Genomic DNA, 20,421 nt, shown 5'->3' with positions numbered 1-20,421 from the left:
TCAACAAAATAAAAACAAACACTAACTGAAACTTAAGGATGTTTTCAAAATTACCTACTTGTTTACAAAGATAGTTAGCTTCTGTAATGTGTTCTCGAGAATAGAATTTACTTATATTCAAAAGTGAGTTGCTCATTATGCCAAAACATCTGTGCATATTCTGTCTTTCTGCTGAGGTATAAATATTTGACTGGACATTTAGGTACTAGAAAAATTTAAGATCTTTAAAGTAGAATCTAGCACTTACAGTATTATGTCGTTCATGTGTCCAGTATGATTTCACATCAGGGAAATCATCCTGAGAGACTCAAAGAGGTAATTTTATCTATTAAATTAAAAAACAATCCCAATACCTACAAAATTTCTGTAGTTCTGTAGATAGAGGTTCATTGTCTTTTCCTTTTGCACATATTTTATTTTTCACAACTGTCTCTGTACTCTGCCAAATTGTCTAATTTATGTGTTGTTCAGAGTTAATAACCTGAAAAATCTGCATTTCCCCCCCCCAAACTTTAAAATCCATTCTGAATATGTATGTTGTCAGAAATAATGCTAAAATTAATGTTTTGTCCAGCAGAGGTTTGAGTTGCAGATCATTCCAGTTTAAGCTGCAGTCAGACTCTTCTCTCCTTTCTTTTTGATCCCAGCCAACTCAGAGTGCTGTTGACAGGAGTTTTACAGCTGGAAGTTGAATTCAAAAATGTGGAAAACAGGAATATGGGGGGGGGGGGGGGGGGGGGGAGGGGAAGAGAGAGAGAAAAAAAAAAAAAAAGTGCACCCTACTCTCCAGGATACATTAGCAATAAAATATTATTTGGTAGGCAGAACCTTTGTAGCTTTACTAGATATGCCTTTGAGCATTTTAACTACTACCTTTTACACAGAGCCCACATGTGAGATGCTGCTGCTGGAGAGGGAGGTGAGGCAGCACAAACAGCTTACTTTACCTGCATGGGAAGAGACTCCCTGCAGTGCCTGGGTTCCAGATGCATCGCTGAACCTGGGTCTTCATTTGTCCCTATTTTAGGCAGAAGTCTTTGTCTTCACAAGGATCATCTCTGAAAAAAAAGAGATTGAATAAAAAACAAATGAGGGAATTTCATGGCTTGGCTCTGGCTGTAGAGATGTAAGTCACCACAGTAGCACTTCTCAGCTTTTTAGAAGCTGATGTTTGCAAATTAATTACTTGGCCTTTAAATAGTTCCAAACCACCCAAAGTGCTCCATTATGTTAGCACAGGCTTGAGAAATAGATATGTATTACTAGCTAATTGAATAACATATGGTGTTGATTAGTGCTTAGCTCTTTTTATAGAACTCAATTAAAAAAATGACTGCAGTATATTTTGAGACTATGAGATGTCTGTTGGTTGCTTCTGGCATGAGGGAACTGCTGAACCAAGAAATGATGAACTTTTTCTGTTTAGTTCATCTATAAGTTCCTCTTGGAACTCGTAGTGCACATGGCTATGACTGGAGATAGGCTGCAGTCTGTTAATTTGCTGCAGTATTGAAATGCAGCCTTTCCTGAAAGATTTAAGTGCTCTCCCGGCAAAACAAAACAAAAGCCTAGGCTTTTATTTTTTGCGCTATTGCTCCAGATATTTCAGATGGATAAAAACCTACTCTTCCAGGGTTCAGTTTTCAGAGATGCATTCCTTGGGAGGAGTCCCAAGACATAGACATTAAGGTATAAAGCCCTTCAAGCCCCAAATAACCTCTGTCTCCTTCCACCTCATCTTCCTCCCTGCCACAAGGAATAAATGTACAGTGGAAAAACCTGCCTTTATCTCTTTCACTTGATGCAGCTTTTGCCCAAGAGATTCTTTTCCTCTTAAACTTTGCAAAAATCACCTGAGATGATGATGATTATGAATTTGTTATTACTCACAGAGATAATTGAAGTGGTATAACAGCTAGCAACAGTAATCAGGTTGGGAGGAGCAGGATGGTTAAGGAGAAATAGCAAATGAGAAAACAAGGTGTTTCTGTCTCTGTTGCATTTTTTTATTCTCTTAAACTACCTACACTACTTTATTTTGTGTGACATTTTTAAAGAGAAAATTTGGTAAATTGAGAATTCAAATGTGATGAGAACAATATTAGACAGGGAGTAATGAGAAATACTGATTTCTATCCCCAGGTTTATCACCAACTGGTAATTTAGGTCTTGGGTGACAAACCTGGATGACCTGACAAACTCCTCCTCCTTTTTTAAAAGGTGGTAATGGTTGTTTTTGTAGTCTTAAAACTTAGTAGAAAAGTCTACCAACAGTGTCAAATTACTTAATTCATGTTTTCCATATTTTCATATCACCTTTTATTGTATCGTATTCTATTTTGTATTTAATTTTCATCTGGAAGACAACAAAATCTGAAAAACTCAGAACAAAGGAAGTCCTGAAAAATCAATTATTTTAGAGAAGTCTTTCCAATCCCACTAAATTCCCATTCCCCAGTAACTCCTCCACTGAGATTATTCATCCATCCAGAGAAAACAGATGAGTTCTGCAGCATATTATGAAGGTTACTTGGGTCATCTGGGAGGGAGCTGTGTTTTAGATGGGCTGTGCTTTCACCGTGAGTGCCCTTTCACCATTTTCCCATTGTTCATCCTTCTCATTATATGTTTGTAACTGCCACAGCAGCGATGTGTAGAATAGACTGTTCATGTCCTAAATCACGCTGGGCCCACAACCAGGAGCAGGTGCGGTCTTGATCTGAATCAAAAGATCGTAATGTCAGGACCACATCCTTCAGTGATAATGAGGATGCAAGAAGCAAAAGCTACTTTATGTTCCTGTTCCTTTGCCTTCCCTCAGGCCATATACCTTTGTATAGAATAGGTGTCAATATGTTAATTCTTAACTTCTCCCAAGAACAAGTCTCTAGAGCAAATTTTAGCATTTTGTTCAATGAGCTCGACCTAGAGGTTGCAAAGCCATTAGCTTCTTGATAAAGGGCTCTTGGTCACCAGACGCAACAGTCATTTTTGAATAACTGGTAAATAGGAAGACTATGGCTTGAGTTTTGGGAAGGGTCACAGCATGTATATTGACTCCTAGTGTGGAAGACCTTCTTAAAATCTAAGAATTAAACTTAAAATGACAGTATCTGACACAAAGGTCACCTTGCTACTGTGGCTGTCATCAGACAGTAACATCCTGTCCTCTAAAAGATCTAGCATCAAATGTATGATGTTTGAAAAGATGTGGAGACTGCAGATATTACCAGGGGGAAGGGAGAGGAGGTGTTCTGTAGTGTGCTGGTAACATTCCCCCAGAACTTGAAAACTGACAAAGTGATAGTTAGAAAGAGGATCTTGATGAGCAATCCCTCCTTCCCCCTCTCTCTCCCCAACAGGTTCTTTAAAAGCAGTTATTCTTTGTTCTTAATCTTTGGCAGAGGACTTACTGTTTCTCAAAAAGTAAAGAGAAATCAGGATGACCTGTAAATGGTATAAGGGTTAAAAACATATATCCTTTGGTTTATCCATGAATTCAACAAATACCACTAACATGCATTTCAGTAGAGAAAGCTTCTTATAGGCTGTTTTCCTGAGAATCAGTAGTACAGCCAAAGAAGTAGATCTGTTTTCAAAGAAGCAGCTCCCATTGGTAATTTGGCTTAATTACTCAGGGTTTCTTATTACCTGCAGAAGTCCAGTCCTTTTAAAGTCTTGAAGAGGCTATTATGGCAGCTGTTGGGAAGAAGCCAAGGAGAGATTCTTTAGGATATACCGTGTTGTTAATCAGTGGCAAGTGGTCAGCACTGAGTGTAACTGCCTTACCTGCACAGCAATCTTCTAATAACATTCTTGCCCTGGGATCCATATACTCCATTGACCTCTTAAATGAACCCAATGTATTTGACTGTTATGTACATAGTCTGTCATAGTGATTTTGACAATTCTACACTGACAAGGCAGTCCAGAAATGAAACAATCATTTATAATACAAGTCGAAAAGTTTCCTTGCCATATCCTTGAACAGAAAGTGTTTTCGTATTGCAGTTAAGAAGGTAAAGATAGTTTAATGGGAAAGACATGATTTCTAATCCCTTACATCCAAGCACATTTCAGAAATCTCCAGGCAGTAGCTATGTTAGCTAAACCAGCTATCACCACAAATTGTAGTTGTGTTGGTTTTCCACAAGGGACAGTTTTCTACTTCACAAAGCTATAATGTCATGCAAAGTTCATTTTACTGGTAAGCATCATTGAGCCAAAATTGAGTTCAGAGCTCCAGGGAAAATAAATGTAAGCATTTATCGGCAGTGCTATTTAAATTGGTTTGAAATTTTGAGTTCTTGGTTACCTTGCTCATTCATTCTAGTTCACTGCTCTCCCCTGTAGGGCTCCTAAAGGTTGAGAAGTTAGCTTTATGTTAGGAGTGGTAGAAGGGCCAGAAGTTATCTGCAAAACTTAGGACTGGTTATATATTATGCAACCAGTACAGTCAAGATAAACTCTATACTGTAATGGCAGGGAAAGAGGGTTTTAACTTAACCCCTATCAATTTCTATGTAAGATCAGCATTCAAACCAATAAGAGATGGATAGCAATTAAAAACAGTTGTACAGTTAAGATTTTAATGTTTTCTTCTAACTATAGTCCATATAACTTCTCAACACAATAACTAAGCATTCTTTTCCTCACTCTTCCAATCAAAATATATCCCTAAACATTTCATTCCATGAAATAAAGTATATAATGATAAACATGCAGGCATGAAGTGAAAGTCTATGTGCTGCTTTGCAAGAATTGGTCTGTATTTATGGAAATTCTGGTGGATCAACCTTTTTTTTTTTTCTTTTTTTTTTTTTTTCCCCAAATATTGGTTTGAGTGTCAAGTTGCATTTTAAAAGTATATCAGCAAATTATACTCAGTTTCTATCTTGTTCTCTATCCTTTTCTATCTGTATTTCTTTGTCCTTTCAGAAATACGGCTTAAGAAGGAATCAGAATATTTTAATTCTAAACTGCTTATGGTTTGTTTGTTTGTTTGTTTTCCAGATTTTATAGTCTTCACGTATTTGGAAGTGTTTTGCTCAAACCATTTGTGTCCAATCAACATCCCAAATACTGCTATGTTGTGCTGGCTTACACCATCAGCTCGAGTCATTTGCACATGTATAATATTTCCCCTTAGTTCTTTAGTAGTGCTATTACCTATGCAGGTAGTGGTATGCAACCACTGTATTAATGAAATAGTGGTAAAATGTAGCATAATGTGTATTCCTGAAACTCTTGTTTTCCTAATTGTCATCTTCTAGTCTGTGGTTATAAATCTTTCCCTTCTTCCTCCAGATTTAAGAGGGAGATGGCAGTGTGAAAACATATTACAGCTGTAGTGCCATCATGGGTTTTTAATGAAAGCACAAATCAAATGGTAGATGTTTGAATCATTTATTTCAAAGGTGTATTTTCCCTTGTTATTTAATTGTGTCTTAATCTACTGTGCGTTTTATAATTTCTTGTTCTGGAATGAGATTATATTGTTAGGCAGAAGTATTCTATATTTTAAAAATAAGGCTTTCATAGATTAACCTGTGTTGATTGGAATATTAAAGTGAAGTTATAACATGCTAATACGATTTACTAGGCTGCCTGCTAACTTATGTTAATGTTTTAAAAGGAATTAGATATATGTACAAATAGCGTGCAATGTTTGTTTAATGTGCTAGATTCTGATTTATTTAGAGTTTTACATTTTGGTTAGAAGATCTGTTTTATTGTAGTAATCTCATATGACAAACACTGTAAGACTAGAGATATATTGTAATTTTAAATTCACACTGCTCTCTAGTGGGGGATGCTTTCAATGCAAAAAGATGATGTATATTAATGTACAGCATGTATATAAACTGGGATTTCTGGAAAGTTATTTAGAACAATTCTTTAAAATTAGTGCTCTCACGTCAGTATTTTAATCCTTGTAACACTTTGAAAAAAATACTGAGTTTCTTAATTTAAAAATATTTTAAAGGGGTAAATTCTTCACTCTTCTTGGACTGAACAATATCTCCGGAAGGGTGAAAGGTTGATGGATTATTGCTGCTTTCTCAGGAGAAATGTCCTCCTTCCATTAGGAGAAATATGTTGTAGATGCTGTAGGAAAATCTCAGGTTTTCTCCTAAGCTTTCATAGCCTCATAAATTCTTAAGTGATGGTTGTGGTTTGTCTATGACAGTTAATATCATCACTGTTGATATAATAGGCTTGATTTAATAAATTACTACTACTTTGCTATTTTTCACTTTAATTTTTCTTTGGAATTTATTGTTTAGCCTGCTTTTTCATCTCTTGTTTTAGGCAGCTAAAATTCCAGATAACAGAGCCAGCTATGCACAAAAGCAGAAATAATAATACTGACTGAGCTGTTTTTAAATTACAGCAGATGCAGAGCTCTTCTCAGAACTTGGTCAATATTATTTATAACCCTATCGTCTTGTTAAATGAAATTGAGTTTAGTTAGCAAAAAAAAAAAAAAAAAAAAAAAAAAAAAGAACATACTAATTAAATTTTAATAAAATCTGAAAAATCAGATTTAAACTGTTTTTGATATTACTAGCTTTTTGTCATGTATACTTAGATAGGTTTGTATCTGTGATTTGATTCCAGTGCAGTAAGTGTGTTTTAATCTTTCAGAGGACCAACAAAATGTTTAACTGGTTGCTAATCGCATGAAATTTTCAATACTTGAAGTTCTCTCAAGAATGACTTGCAGCATTATAGTGCAATCAGACAGATTCAAAGGGTTTTTTTAGGCTTATTTTTTAGATGCTGAACTTTATCTTGATCTGGTTTTAAAGGCATCTGTCTGTAGACCATTTTCTTGTGTTGCTGCAATGAAGTTTTTTGATCTCTAGGTTGACTAATTTGTCAGTTAAAGACCAAATAGTAGTGTATTTAGGACTGCAGTAATTTTGTCATTCAAAATACAGATTAGATTATTTGGCTAGATCTTCATTTATTCATTAAGTCTGGGAGAACAAAGCAGTTTAAAGATTTATGTGCTGTATAAAGGTCTCATCAAGATGCTAAGTTGGTATAGCATTTTGTACTCCTTTAATAGTAAATAAGGTTTGCAGTGCACAGAGCACTTCTTTACATGTATAATTTCTGCTCACCTGTAATCATAGAAGTTCATGTTTATGTTGGCTTCACTTTAAGTTCTGCAGGTGAGATTTTCTTCTCATTTCTGTAGTTACAGTTTGGGATTAGCTGAATCTAAATTCTCCAGTTAATCCTTAATTTGTAATGCTAGAAAGTTAAGAAAGTAATACAGCATGATTATTATTTGCCTTTGGATTCTTTTTGAAGCAGACAAGTCAAAATGTCGTAAGAGCTTGGTTTAAAAACATCACTGGGAGTGGAGAAGGAATGACCAGGGCTTGCTAAATACCTAAGCTAATTAATAAATTCAAGGACAAGGTATGTGCAATTATTTAACTAAAATGTAGGGCTTTTATTTTTTTATTCTATTAATTATGACATTATTAATATATATATATGGGGACCCTTCCATTACTCTCACAGGCAAAATAAACTTGACTTGGTGAAAATTAGATTAATTTATTACTGATTTAAGTTGAGTAGGATGGTAAGAAATTAAGACAAAAAAATAAAACACCTTCTCCTCTTCCCCTCTTTTCCCACTGCTTCAATCCTCCATTCCCACCTCTTCTACTTCCTCCCCACTGCCCCCTGGCACTGAGCAGCACAAGGGGCTAGGAAATGGGGGTTGTGGTCATTTAGATACTAACGCTTTCCCTCTGCTGCTACTTGTTCCTTTCACTCTTTTCCCTCTCCAGTCTGGGGTCTCTCCCATGGGGTACAGTCCTTCATGAACTGATCCAACATGGGTCCTTCTCATGAGCTGCAGATCTTCAAGAACTGCTCCATCATGGGCCTATGCCATGTGTTTTATCCTTCAGAGGCAGACTGTTCAAGCATGGGTCCCTCATTGATCTGCAGCTGCAGATCACCAAATCACCTGCTCCTGTGTGGGCTCTTCTCCACAGGCCACCTTTCCTATAGGAGCCTTCTCCTTAATGGGCTCTCCACAGGTTGCAGCTTCCTTCAGATCACATACACATGCTGTGATTTGGGGTCCTCCGTGGGCTGCAGTGTGGAGATCTGCTCTGACTTGGCAGCAGGGGGACACTTTGCTTCATGATGGTTTTCTCCACAGGCAAATCTCCGCTCCAGTGCTTGAAACACCTCTTCCCTCTTCTTCTTCACTGACCTTGGTGTCTGCAAGACCATTTTATACGTTTTTCTTACTGTTCTCTCTTACAGGTGCTGAATAGTGTTTTTGCCCTTTCTTAAATATGTTTTCCCAGAGGCATCACACCTTTTGACTGGTGGGATGAGCTTTGGCCAGCATTGGGTCTGTTTTGGAGCCCATCAGAACTGGCTCAATGTGACATGGGGAAGCCCTCATTCTCTGCACAGAGGCCATCCCTGCAGTGCCCACTACCAAAACCCTGCTGTGTAAAACCAATGCAATTTCCCACCGAAGATGACAGCTAAGATGTGAGCTTCACCTAGGCTGTGCTGAGGAAATTTCTAACAATCTATATTAGTTCAACTTTTCATAAGATAATTCTCAATTCAACAAACTATTTTAGGGTTAAGATAAAAATAACTAAAAACATCTGGGAGAGTTTGATTCCAGTGGCTGATGTAATAGTGCCCCTAAATGTCTAAAGACATTCATCTGAATAGCTGTGAAGTTACTCAAGTTACATAGCAGAACTAAAAAACATCTACAAAAAACAAAATATGTGAATGGTAATTTAGTAGTAAAATAAGAAAATACGAATAATAATTTTCAGCATTTTACTAGTCTACAGATGTAGAATTCCTGTGTATATTACTTCGCATTACTCATCAATTTTCTCTGTTCTGTTCTTTCTACCCAGAAAATATGAAGAAGCCCTGGAGCCCTGACTTACCAGCTGATAACCACTTGTATAATTCAGATTTCACATCCATCCCAGGCAGAGAAAGTGAGAAAGAATTAGCACCTGATGGCACTGAAGAAAAGAAGGAGAGAGAAAAGAAACAGACCAATTTCACTTTGTGCAATGTTTGTAACATTCAGCTGAACTCTGCTGCTCAGGCACAAATCCACTACAATGGCAAATCCCATCAGAAGAGGTTAAAACAGCTCAGCAATGGAAATCTCAAAAGTGATAATGGTGAGCATTAATATATATTTGTATAACTTTTGCCTTGTGTAAGCTGTATGGCTTTACCTATTTAGTACATATGGAACTGGATGTGGACAGTTAAATATGCTTTTTGCAAAATTAACTTTGTATTTACAAATACCAAATTTAAATATCCATGATCTCATTATTCTTCAGTGTTATATATTCTTCTATTGCATTCTTGGGGCAGGAAGAATTAGATTAGATGCAAGAAAGCTGATGAATCAGGTATGCAGTCCTAAGTTTTAAATATTAAATTTTTAGTGGATTGAATACATCTCTTAATAAACTTTCATAGATTTATTTTTATTTTTCTTTAAAAAGGTCTCAATCAAAACTTTAAGGACTACTTTTAGCAAAATGGATTTAGTTATGCCCTTGTGATCTTGTACTACAGAGAACCTTGGCTCATTGTGTATAGAATTGTCAGTAAACACTGTTATTGGTGTTGAGCTGAGAAATGCAGCAATGTGCATAATGTCAATATATAAGAGCAAACATTTATTTTGTTCAGCCAAATCCTTTGATGTTAATGCAGAGACTCTCTGTGGCTTCAGAGTACTTGGTGTCATCCCTAACATGAATGCCTGGCAAATAGCTAAAGGGTATACTGTCTGTGTTGTTTCAAGTGTTTTGATTTTATATTTTGTTTACGTGATGGTGTTGGTTCAGATTCTTTGTCATTCCATTTACATTTTGATGGTTTTCAGCATAATCCATGATATTTCACATTTCACAGTCTGTTAGAAAGGTTGCACTTGATAGGGGTGTTTTTGCTTTTAATTGATTTATGGCAGTTACAAAATAAATTGGAAAAAATACATTACACAAAACAAATACATTCTCTAAGGCATTTCACTTTAGTTTTGTCATTCAGGTTTCAACCTATAGTTAGCATAAATCTGTTCAACCCATGTCTAGCATAAATCTGTTTAAAGATCTGAGTTGAAGCCCAAAGGAGGTGGAACAAAGATTGGTTTTGTTTTAATCTGTTTCATTGATGGCTTTGTGAAAAATATGTTGTGGTAGGTGGCATGTTTTCCTACCATCAGAGTGAGTTGTGTGCCTCAAAAAAAAAAAAAAAAAAATCATGCCTGGGGCTTTATGTACAGAAATAGATCAGATTACGTGGTCCCTGACAAGAAAAAACAGATTACTATGTTATAATTTTGGTTCTCAATTTCATAACTTGTAATGCTTAACGTTGCTGTAGTAGGGGTAGATTTACACTGTTTTGGTCTGTTTCTATGTATATTTCTATGTCATAGAAATGAGGGCTTTAATAGGATGCACTTAGACCTTTTCTTCAGACCTACAGAAGCATTCTTTAATATTAGTGTTCCATGAATTACTTCCTGCCCATTTGTAGAAGCATGTGCTTAGCACTAATCCTCAATAGGGTTTAAGAGGTATTTTAATATTGTCTTTGCTTTGTCCTGGTTTTAGGAGTATGAGAGCTTGCTGGGAATAATATATGGATATGTTGATGAAGTATGTTGGATGTGGGTGCTTTTCTGTGAGGATAAGCTCATTTCATTAAAACAAACCAATAAAACAAAAACAAACAAATAAAAACATCACACTGAATAACACAAACAATTTTACCTTTAAGTGGCAGAGTACAACTTTTAGCACTGTTCACAGTTAAGGCTTAGAAAGAATACCACTAACATTAATAGGAGCTGTGTGAGTGCTTAAAGATTGGTTTCCTAGATGATTAAAAGTAGAATGTGGTTATCCACAAATGCATTCTTTCTAAAAACAAATAAATGCATTCTAATGTTATTACTGTCTTCAGTTAAGGTAAAATTGTGTTGTCTTTGTTATTAGAACAACAATTTTGGTAGTGACAAAGTGTTGTTTTTCTCCAGTTCATTTTTCTGCTTTATTCCATGGCAACAAAATCATTAGTAATTAGCAATACTGAAATTAGTGTCAAAGTGTTTCAGTCATGCATCAACATTTATATTCTAGGGAGTATCAAAGCAGTAGCATATCAGTATGTTTCTTATTTCCTCCTTAAAATGTATCTGTATCTCATGCTTCCATTTGTAATCAGAACATAACTAACTGTCTAGCTCTTTGTTTCAAAATGAAGTAATTTCTGGAGGGTTGCTGAAAAGATGACTCTCCAAATCTGGCAAATCTTTGAGTATCACCAAAAGTAGCACTCCACTGGGAGAAGAACATAGCGAAGAGCATAAGGAAGCGATTTTCCCATATCACTACACTTTGACATTTCATATTCTTCAAACTGAAAATTACAAGTGAAATAGAGACCAATATTGTATATTTCTTTCTAAAACTGAGTGTATGAACTGAAAAATTAGAACTGAATATTTGACCTGAACAGCCCATAATTTTAACAGAGATGCACTGCTTGAGATCCCTTTTCTAAATCAAGTAGAAATCAGGACCTGACAGGCCTTCCACAATAACAGCCTTGGTGAAAACTGGTATACTTAAAATATGAGCAATATTTTTCAAATGAATTATTGTTTTGTTGATGAGACCCCAGCAAGCTCAAGTGACACAACTGTGGCTGAAAAAAAATATTACTTGACCCTTTCAGTTTATCATGTGTACACAAATGAAGCTTTTTGAAGGTCACTGATGTAACTAAAGTAACTGTTAAAAGATGCACAATACTGTTTATTCAATATGTGTCAATAGGTTGCTTTATTTATGAGAATGGCGTTTCTTGTGTAGAAATGTTATTGTCACAGAAGACAGCTGTTATGCTCAGTGTTCAGGTTTCTGGTCTAATCACTTGAGACTAAATTCTGGTGTAAATTGAAACTTTTGCTTCATGAGATTGTTGTCTAAAACTTCATCATCAATGATTTCTCAGTGTATATATATACTGTGATTAGCTCTGGGGCCCCCAGCACAATAAGGACACGGTTGTATCCCAGAGGAGGGCCACGGGGATGATCAAAGGGCTGGATTACCTCTCCGAAGACAGGCTGAGGGAGTTGGGATTGTTCAGCCTGGAGAAGAGAAGGATCCGGGGAGACCTTATAGCATCCTTCCAGTACTTCTTTATGTGAAAAGGCTAGAAAAAAGTGTTGAAGTGTGACTGTTCCATGTTTTTTTTTCATCTCTAAATTATTCCCTGAAAGATGGGTTTACATGTTTTTATATCATGAGGGGTAATAGAAATAGAGGATTAATTTATATGAAGCATGTATATACAGCCCATGTATTGTTCCCAAACACTTTGCAATGGATTGAAAGAAGGTAGGATTCAACTGTATAAGTGTTTGACTGTAATTAAAGCTATCATGCTATAATCATCATCTTCAAACTGTGAGGAGTAGCTTTTATCTGTTGGACATAAATGACAGAACATGTTAACAATGCACTTGAATATCGCTGTGTAATTTCATAAGGTAAATTGCTTAAGCAAAAGTCTATTAACCTCTGCAAATATACAATTAATAAATAATGTGCATCATGGGGATAAAACAGCATCACTTTGCTGCTATACTAGTATTGGTACTGAATTTGAAAAACTCACCAGATATACTCTAAAAACTTTGCAAGTGGTTTATTTATCAGCTTGGCACATTTGCTATATGAGACCCACTTATTGTCTTCCTGCAGCAATGCAGCCTCAGAACAGCACATTGTGAAGTCACAAAAATGATGTCGTGTAGTTGTGGAGACACAATGTTTCTTGTGCCATTACCTGGTACAGTGATCTGAGATGGCTTAAACAGGCATGGTGAGATCTCAGCACTTCTGTTCCTGAACTCTGCATATTTGGGAGTAATACTTTGGGAGTAAATTTTGTGTGTTCCTTCCTCTTAATAATTGCCTTTCATGTCACTTAAAAATACTTCTCACACTTTCTTCATTACACTGTAATATATTCCTTTTTCCTGATTTTTTTTTTTTTTTTGCCTGTCAGTTCTTGTGCATGCAGTGACAAGATGGCAAGCAATTTGGTGGAAATTTTGAGTAAATTTTGGGATTAAAAAGGGGTAAAATGATTTTCCAGCCCGGTGCACTGAAATTGCATCACTTCTTACAAAGCCAGCCTTGACATTGTGGAAGAAGGTGAGCTTTTTGTGAAATAGTTTATCCTCACCAGGAGTAAGAGTCAGGGTCCTGCTGATAGGATGGAAAATTAACTGTTGATGCAAATGTATAGCAGTACCAATGAGAAAGGTGATATTAGCAATAAATAAATAAATAATGTAAACCATAATTTTCTTTGTGCTTTCTGTACTGTAAATTGCTGAATCATAATGAGTGAATGGGGCATGGTTAGGACAAAAACTGAAACTCCTCTACAATACTTTACTTTAGATAACAAATGGAAAAATAATTAAAAAGATGAGAAATGCTACAAAATTCATAGAACTCCCTTCACTTTAAAAATTGATTTCTGAAACATTATTCTTTTGAAATACAGAGTCATTTAGTTAGTGGGATATTTGGTGGTAGTTTTTTTACCTGTCTCTGTGGTTATTTACTCTCTGAATTCATAACCTGGACAAGTGACTATCCAGTTTAACGAGTTTTATTTAATTTCTCTTAAACTAAAGCTGCCTTCACCTTTTATTTCAGTGAAATTTCATCTTAGCAGAGTTTCCTTTTACTGTGAGCAAGAACAGTGAGTGCATGGAAGAAATCGAAAAGTTCAGATTAAATAAAAAATAAATATTTTTTATCCTTTACTTTACATGTACATGTATCCTTTATTTTACTTTACAAAAATCAAATATCTTAATTCAGCACTAAATATTACTTAGGAATGAATAACAATTTGATTGTTATAGTTGTGCTATTATATACCCTGAGAGTAAAATCTTTTTCTCATACTTTTTTTTTTTTTTTTCAACCACACTCAGTGTAGTTTCAATGTAGTTTCAACACAGCAGCTTCTGAGATGATAATTCCATAATATCTACTCAGTAAATATTTACATAATGGTTAAAGGAAATTACTAACATTTTTTTTTTTCCTTTGTCCAAATCCTGATTTTTTACAGTCCTGAGGTAGGAAATCCAGAAGATTCATCTGAACCACTTGCAGATCTATTCTCTAACATTTCTCTATTTCTTTGCTAGATCTTTTCTAGGTCTGTGTTGCTGCTACCCTTTTCATCTCTTCTGTCACTTTTTTGATCATGAAAACTGGCAACTTCGGGGAAGACATAATTTTACTTTATTTAAGATGTTAAGCTACCAAGCTACAGCTTTCAGGCAAGTGGTGTTGCCTCTGCTTTTCATTGCCTTTGTCTTCCTTTCAGAGAATAGGGTTGGGTAGAGCAGTAGTGAGGAATGGAGGAAATCATCAGATAAATTATATTGTCCTTTAGAGGAGGCAACTTTCTGCTAACTTCCTGGGAAACAAGTATTTCCAGATGAATTTGGGATGTCACTGGAAATCATGTCTCTAGCGATGACAAGTTCTTCTTAAGGTAAAGCAAGAAGCTGTACCATAACCAACTATTTTACTGTTCTGTGTATTTTACTGTTTTTTTGTTTGTTTGTTTGTTTGTTTGTTTGTTTGTTTTTACTGTTACAAACTCTATATTATGTTCTGATGCAGGGCCTCATGGCCAGTTATCCAATATGAGTTGACCTCTAGTTTAAAGCCTCTAGTCTGTGGGTCACAGATGCCAGTATTCTGTAAAGAAGCACAGGAAGCTTGTCCTGGGTATTATTTAACACCTCCCAGATGTCAAAGCTAGAAATCTCTGGACAAGTAGGATTATTTGAGGGCAGCGCAAAGTAACACCCACTGCTCCCAGATGCAAATCTTTCTACTTATGCTGATGCACTTGTCTGCTTTCATCATATTCATGTTCCAGTTAATGAAATATTAATATAGTCTTCTGCTTTAAAAGTACTTTTGCAAACAAGATATGCTTTTATAGCACTACCTGTGTTTGCAGATTTTTTTGTTTGTTTTTTTAATTCTGAAATGCAATATCTCACCAGGTATGACATCATAGTTCATCACAACAGTTACCATGTGATAAAATGTTGTATCATTGAACAAATTCAGTTTAAGAAAGAGTCAGCTCACACCCACCACAAGTGTGATGTTTGTTTTTCCCTTGATAAGCAGAGAAGGATTCACTTGGCTTTGTGAGTATCCAGAAAACGGTGGATGGCAATTATAGAAAAACTGTTTGTGTATGTGCAAATAGCCGTAGGTAGCAGTCAGCTGTTAAATACAGAGAGATATAACTAAATTGTAATATAGACTGATCATAAGTAGACTCTAGCATTGTCTCGAGTTGTGGGCAGACTGTGGAGAGTTTCATCACTGCACTTGGAATTGCTTCAGTAATGTCAAATGCAAATTTTAGCAATCCCTCAAACATTTTTTTGGACTGAGGAGGAGAAATTCTTGGCAATTAAAGAATTCCTCATGTACATGGCTAGTGCATCTGGTAATTGTTCCACTGAATATCACGACAAAATACAATATCTATATTTCATATATATATAGAGGAGACCTCAAAACAACAAAACTGACATTATTAACTATGAGTAACTATGCTTACCTAAAAATTCTTCAAAGAAGTAGAAATTTATTGCTAAATGTTTAAAGTATTTCTGAGGTTTCTTGTTGTTCTTCAAGTACACTGAAGAATGTGTTTATGTCCTTTGTTGAAGTATGACCTCAACTGATAAATTCCTTTCTTTTCTACCAACCAAGGTTACAACTGAATAAAACCTGCTGTGACAGTTTGTTATGAATCAATCCATTTAAGGTATACAAAGATTCTCAACTGATGAGAATGTCTGCCCGTGGTCTAAATTTCATAAACATTTCATAAATTTCATAACTACAGATTTGAAAAAGTTACAAACTGGGGTTGTTTCTGGTTTTCTGTGTGGATATAAGACTACACAGGATCTCTTTTAATATCCCCACATGTATAGCATGCCCTGTTCTTGGGTAATATCTCCAAAGCAAGATGCTTAGCAAGTTGTCTTTGTCCATAGGACTGTTTATTGGATTGTCCAATTGTCAGACAGCTGACACAAGTCCTTTTGTAGCCCCTTACTTTGCTGGCTGCTAGCAGTCAGAAACCCTATCCAGATTTGCTATGATAAAACACTGAGAGTTGAAGTACTTTAAAATTATTTTCAACAGCACAAAAAGGTTGCTGCTATATGAAGGTTATGGGTTGAAAATCGTGGAAACCATTCTTCATCGCTTGTGCATCTACTTGCTACATTCTACCATACTGTGTTCTAACTCTGTATGTTTCCAACATTGTTCTCTCACTGTCGGTTCATTCTTTTTAGGCATTCACGACCCCCACATCCTCAGGACTTTATGTTACTCCTAGCTGTACAACACCTTTTCTTCTATGTTGTAAAATAACTGCCATTTTAGTTCTAAAATCTGTGCTTAAAATTTATTTGCCAAAAGCCGGAAAGCAACTGTCATCTTGTTTTTTTTGCACAGCCACATAAGGTCAACATAGCCTCTTTTAAATCTTTTTTCTTCAATTTATTTATTTATTTTGCTATATAGTTTCATGTTAGATCCTGCCATACACATTTTTTGTTTGAACTGCTTTGTCTGTCCTTTTTAAAGTAAGTGCTGTTTTAGGTAAGTGTTGTATTAATTTGTTTTGTGCTGTAGCAGGAATACCAATAAACAATAATCAGCTGTAAAAGGCTCAGTTAATCCAGGAACAATCTTTCTGGTCCATTTGTGCTGTTTCTGAACTGTGCTGAGACACTGGTCTGCCATTCTTTACTTCTTCCTGAGTGTGGCACCAGTCTCACTTCTGAGAATACTGGCATTTGATCTCCACTTGCTTGAACAGCTAACAAACTGTTGAAACCTGTTTTGCAGGATCTCCATTTAGTTCTGCTTATATCACTAGGTCCAATATAGATTATGATGACCATGGCTTTCTTCCAGACCTTCTCAGTAACTTGTCTTCTTTTAATATGATTTTTTTTTTTCCCTGCACTGGCATCTGGTAGGCAACAAATCTTCTATGAGTCATGATAACACACTAAACTTATCAACATTTCCCAGTATTAGAACTCAGAACTAGCTTTTCCCATATTCATTTTTCTCTATACAAATGTAAGTATATATTCATCACTGAATAATTTTGTACTTCTCATGTGTCCCTCATTTTGTAAATTTTTTAGGCTATAGCATAGTTTAAGCAGTATTTTGGAGCTTTCTTTGGAGCATTTCACTAATGTTGACTTTTTCTTATTTATGACCTTTCATTCCTCTAATTCAAAATACACTGTCTTCTTGATAGTCAGTCATGTCCTTGATTTTTTTTAAAAAATCCTCTGACATGCTTCACAGTAGAAGAAAATACATCTCAAGATCAGAGTTTTAAAGCCAGTTCCAAGTACAACAATTACAAACTCCTGTCAAGTTCAAGAGAATGAAGCCAGTTCCTCACTGTGTTGAGGAACTTAGTGTTAGCACATATTTATGGCATTTCAGTTTACGTCATGAAGAAAACACTAATTCTAATCTACAGTTCACCCTGATACTGTGGGAGTTAATCTGTATAATGTGAGAAACATCGAAAAGATAATGCTTATAGGTTAGCCTGGCTGGAGTGCCAACATTGCAGATATATAAACATTGTCAAGATTTTTCCTTCCTTTTTTTCATACATGAAATCAGAGAGCTGGAAAGATACACTTCTTGTAAGCAACAGAAAATAGCAGAAAACTTCATAAATTAATTCTTTGTTCTGTAATCAAAATTAAAATTCATACAGTTCTTCTCTAGGTAGTTTGTTTCAGAGTAGGATGCCTTTAAATGAAAGTCTTGCTAATAGGGATAGTATATGATTTGTTGTATGGAATATAATGTGCGAGTGTGTTTTTTTTTTTTTTTTTTTTGTAGTGTTGTCTTTTGCGTGCTTTATCAGCATAATTTTTATTAGACTAGAAGCTAAAATAAGACAGTCTCCCTTTGCACTGGATAAGATGGTGTTGTAGAAGGAAAAAGAACAACAGTAATTTTGTGATCAAACATTCTGCAAGCTTCAAATAATTTCATTGGACAGGTAAACCTAGGTAATAGGAAAGTAAATTTGGAAATGTCAAAATCACTCACCTGCCATTCCTGAGTGCAGCTGGTTAACAATTTTGTCAAAGATTATTCAGAAATGGAGTAAATGGATTATTCAGAAATGGGATATTACCAGAAGTAACCCCAGCTCAGTAATGATATCTGATACTCTGAAGTAACTTTGCTATGTGTTGCATTAAAAATTAGAAGTTTTAAAAAGAAACAGTTCAACTTTTTGGAGTAGTCTCTGACTTCACACCCATAGGGCAATATGGTCAAGCCTTCAGGACAGTTGTATGCTGGGAAAGCTTCAGTGCCAAGCTGAGTAGTACATTTTGAAGGGATTGATATGGAAGAAACATAAAACAGTGATGCCTGGAAAGAAGCTAATTGTGCTTCCATCTTCATAAAAGGTAAGCATCAGAAGCTGGTCAGTCAGTTATCAGTTGCTAGGAAGTTTATGGAGCAAGTCTTTGAGAAAGCTATTTATACGAACATGGAGGTGGTTGGAAACAGCCATCATGTAGACTTTTTTCACAGAACTAGTCATTTCATCATAGAAGGTAATTAGGCTGGTCTTAGAAAGAGATATCACTTTACTTGACTTTAGAAAGGGTTTCAACATTGTCTGCCTCCCATAGGAGGCTGCTTATTGTAGATAACTTGGTGAGCTCTCCACTCTGGATGGGTGGAGTACAAAGTAGATTAGAAACTGACCAAACCATCAGGTTCCAAGGGCAATTATAAACCTTTCACATTCTAGCAGGCAGGTGATTAGTTTTGGCATGCCCCAAGGATTGGTAGTGTTGACAATGCTGTTTAGCATCCTCATCAGCTTTTGTGACAATAGGAAGGGACGTATTTCCTTACTAACCCTGCAGATGACACTGTACATAGCAAAATCTTTGGTCTGATGAAATACAACTCTGCTATTGAGAGGAACCTCAGCAAGCTGGAGATGTGGTCCAGCAGAAACCTAATGAAGCTGAACAAATGCAAAAATGTTAAATACATCACCTGGAATAGGACAACCTCATGCACCATTCCAGCTGAATGGCTAGAAAGCAACCTTGCAAAAAATGACCTAGGGTCTTGGTAGGCAACAAGTTGAACATGAGTCATCTGTGTGCTTTTGTAGAGGTGAATGCTTAGCTGCACACCGAGCTGCATTTGCAAAAAGATGAGCAATATGTTGAGGCAGGTGGCAAAAAGATAAGCAATATGTTAACGGAGGTGATGACTATCTGTCCCACACTTTTGAGATTGTATTTGGAGTAGCGTGTCCAGTTTGGGTCCCACAGTAAAAGAGAGACATCAAAACAGAGTGAGTCATGAGGAGCATCATCACTAAGATGGCCAGAGTGCTGGAGCACATGACTCATAAAGAAAAGAGATAATGGGGTATCCTGATGTGGTCTTCAACTTCTTAGAGGGACAGAATGGATATGTATACCAAAAAAGGTAAGAGGGAAAAGTCACAAGTTGCAGCAAGGGAAATTTTGATTATTTTTATGGAAAAAAAGCATTCGAACTTCATAATAAAAATGAGTAAGCACTAGAGTAAGTTGCCCAGAGTGGTTGTGGAAATTACTGTCTGAACACCTTAAAAATTCAGCCTGATCTGAGGTTGTAGTAGGTTCTGTTTTGAGTAGGAGGCTAGAGAAAATTAGAGATTTCTTTCCTTCTGAATTGTTTGAAGCCTCTTTAGAAAATACACCAGGAAAGCTTCACTTTTAAAGACTGAGGGACTACTTACTTAATTTACATCAGAAGGAAGGTCTATACAGCCAAAGTCTTGGGTGTTTCTACATAAAAGTGTGTTTAAAAAGAAAAAATGCCAAGAAAATTTGTCTCTGAATGTCAAGTCACTGATACTATTTGACAGAAGCATAACAAATAAGGTAAAATCTGGATCCTTAGAAAGGCTTTAAGATGTAAAACAAAGTGTTGAAGCCTTTTCTAGTATTTTTATTTTTCATCAAATTTCCTCTCACATAGTCAGAACTGCTGTTGACTCATGTTATAGTCTATCTAGTTAAAAAATATCTAAATAAAATTCTTGTCTGTTTCAAGATGAAAACTAGGAATAAAGCTGCTAGTTTACAGAGATCTTGTTTTTCAAAACATTCTTCTGCCTTTTGTGGTAATACAGGAAAGAACAGGTGCT

General features: G+C 35.9%; 1 protein-coding gene across 4 annotated transcripts in view; it reads left to right on the top strand.

The window, feature by feature from the left end:
* Nucleotides 1-20,421, top strand: part of ZNF385D (zinc finger protein 385D) — a 431,386-nt gene that overhangs the window by 72,708 nt on the left and 338,257 nt on the right. For all 4 annotated transcript variants that reach the window (XM_084509530.1, XM_084509531.1, XM_084509529.1 and 1 more), the window contains exon 2: nucleotides 8,928-9,206. In XM_084509530.1, the coding sequence (XP_084365656.1) occupies nucleotides 8,928-9,206 (279 nt within the window). The remainder of the gene's footprint in view (nucleotides 1-8,927; nucleotides 9,207-20,421) is intronic.

The sequence above is a fragment of the Aythya ferina genome, assembly GCF_964211825.1.
Source record: "Aythya ferina genome assembly, chromosome: 2".
Taxonomy (NCBI): Eukaryota; Metazoa; Chordata; class Aves; order Anseriformes; family Anatidae; genus Aythya; species Aythya ferina.
Note: the sequence above shows the minus strand (reverse complement) of the source record. Positions and strands in the feature narration are given on the sequence as shown.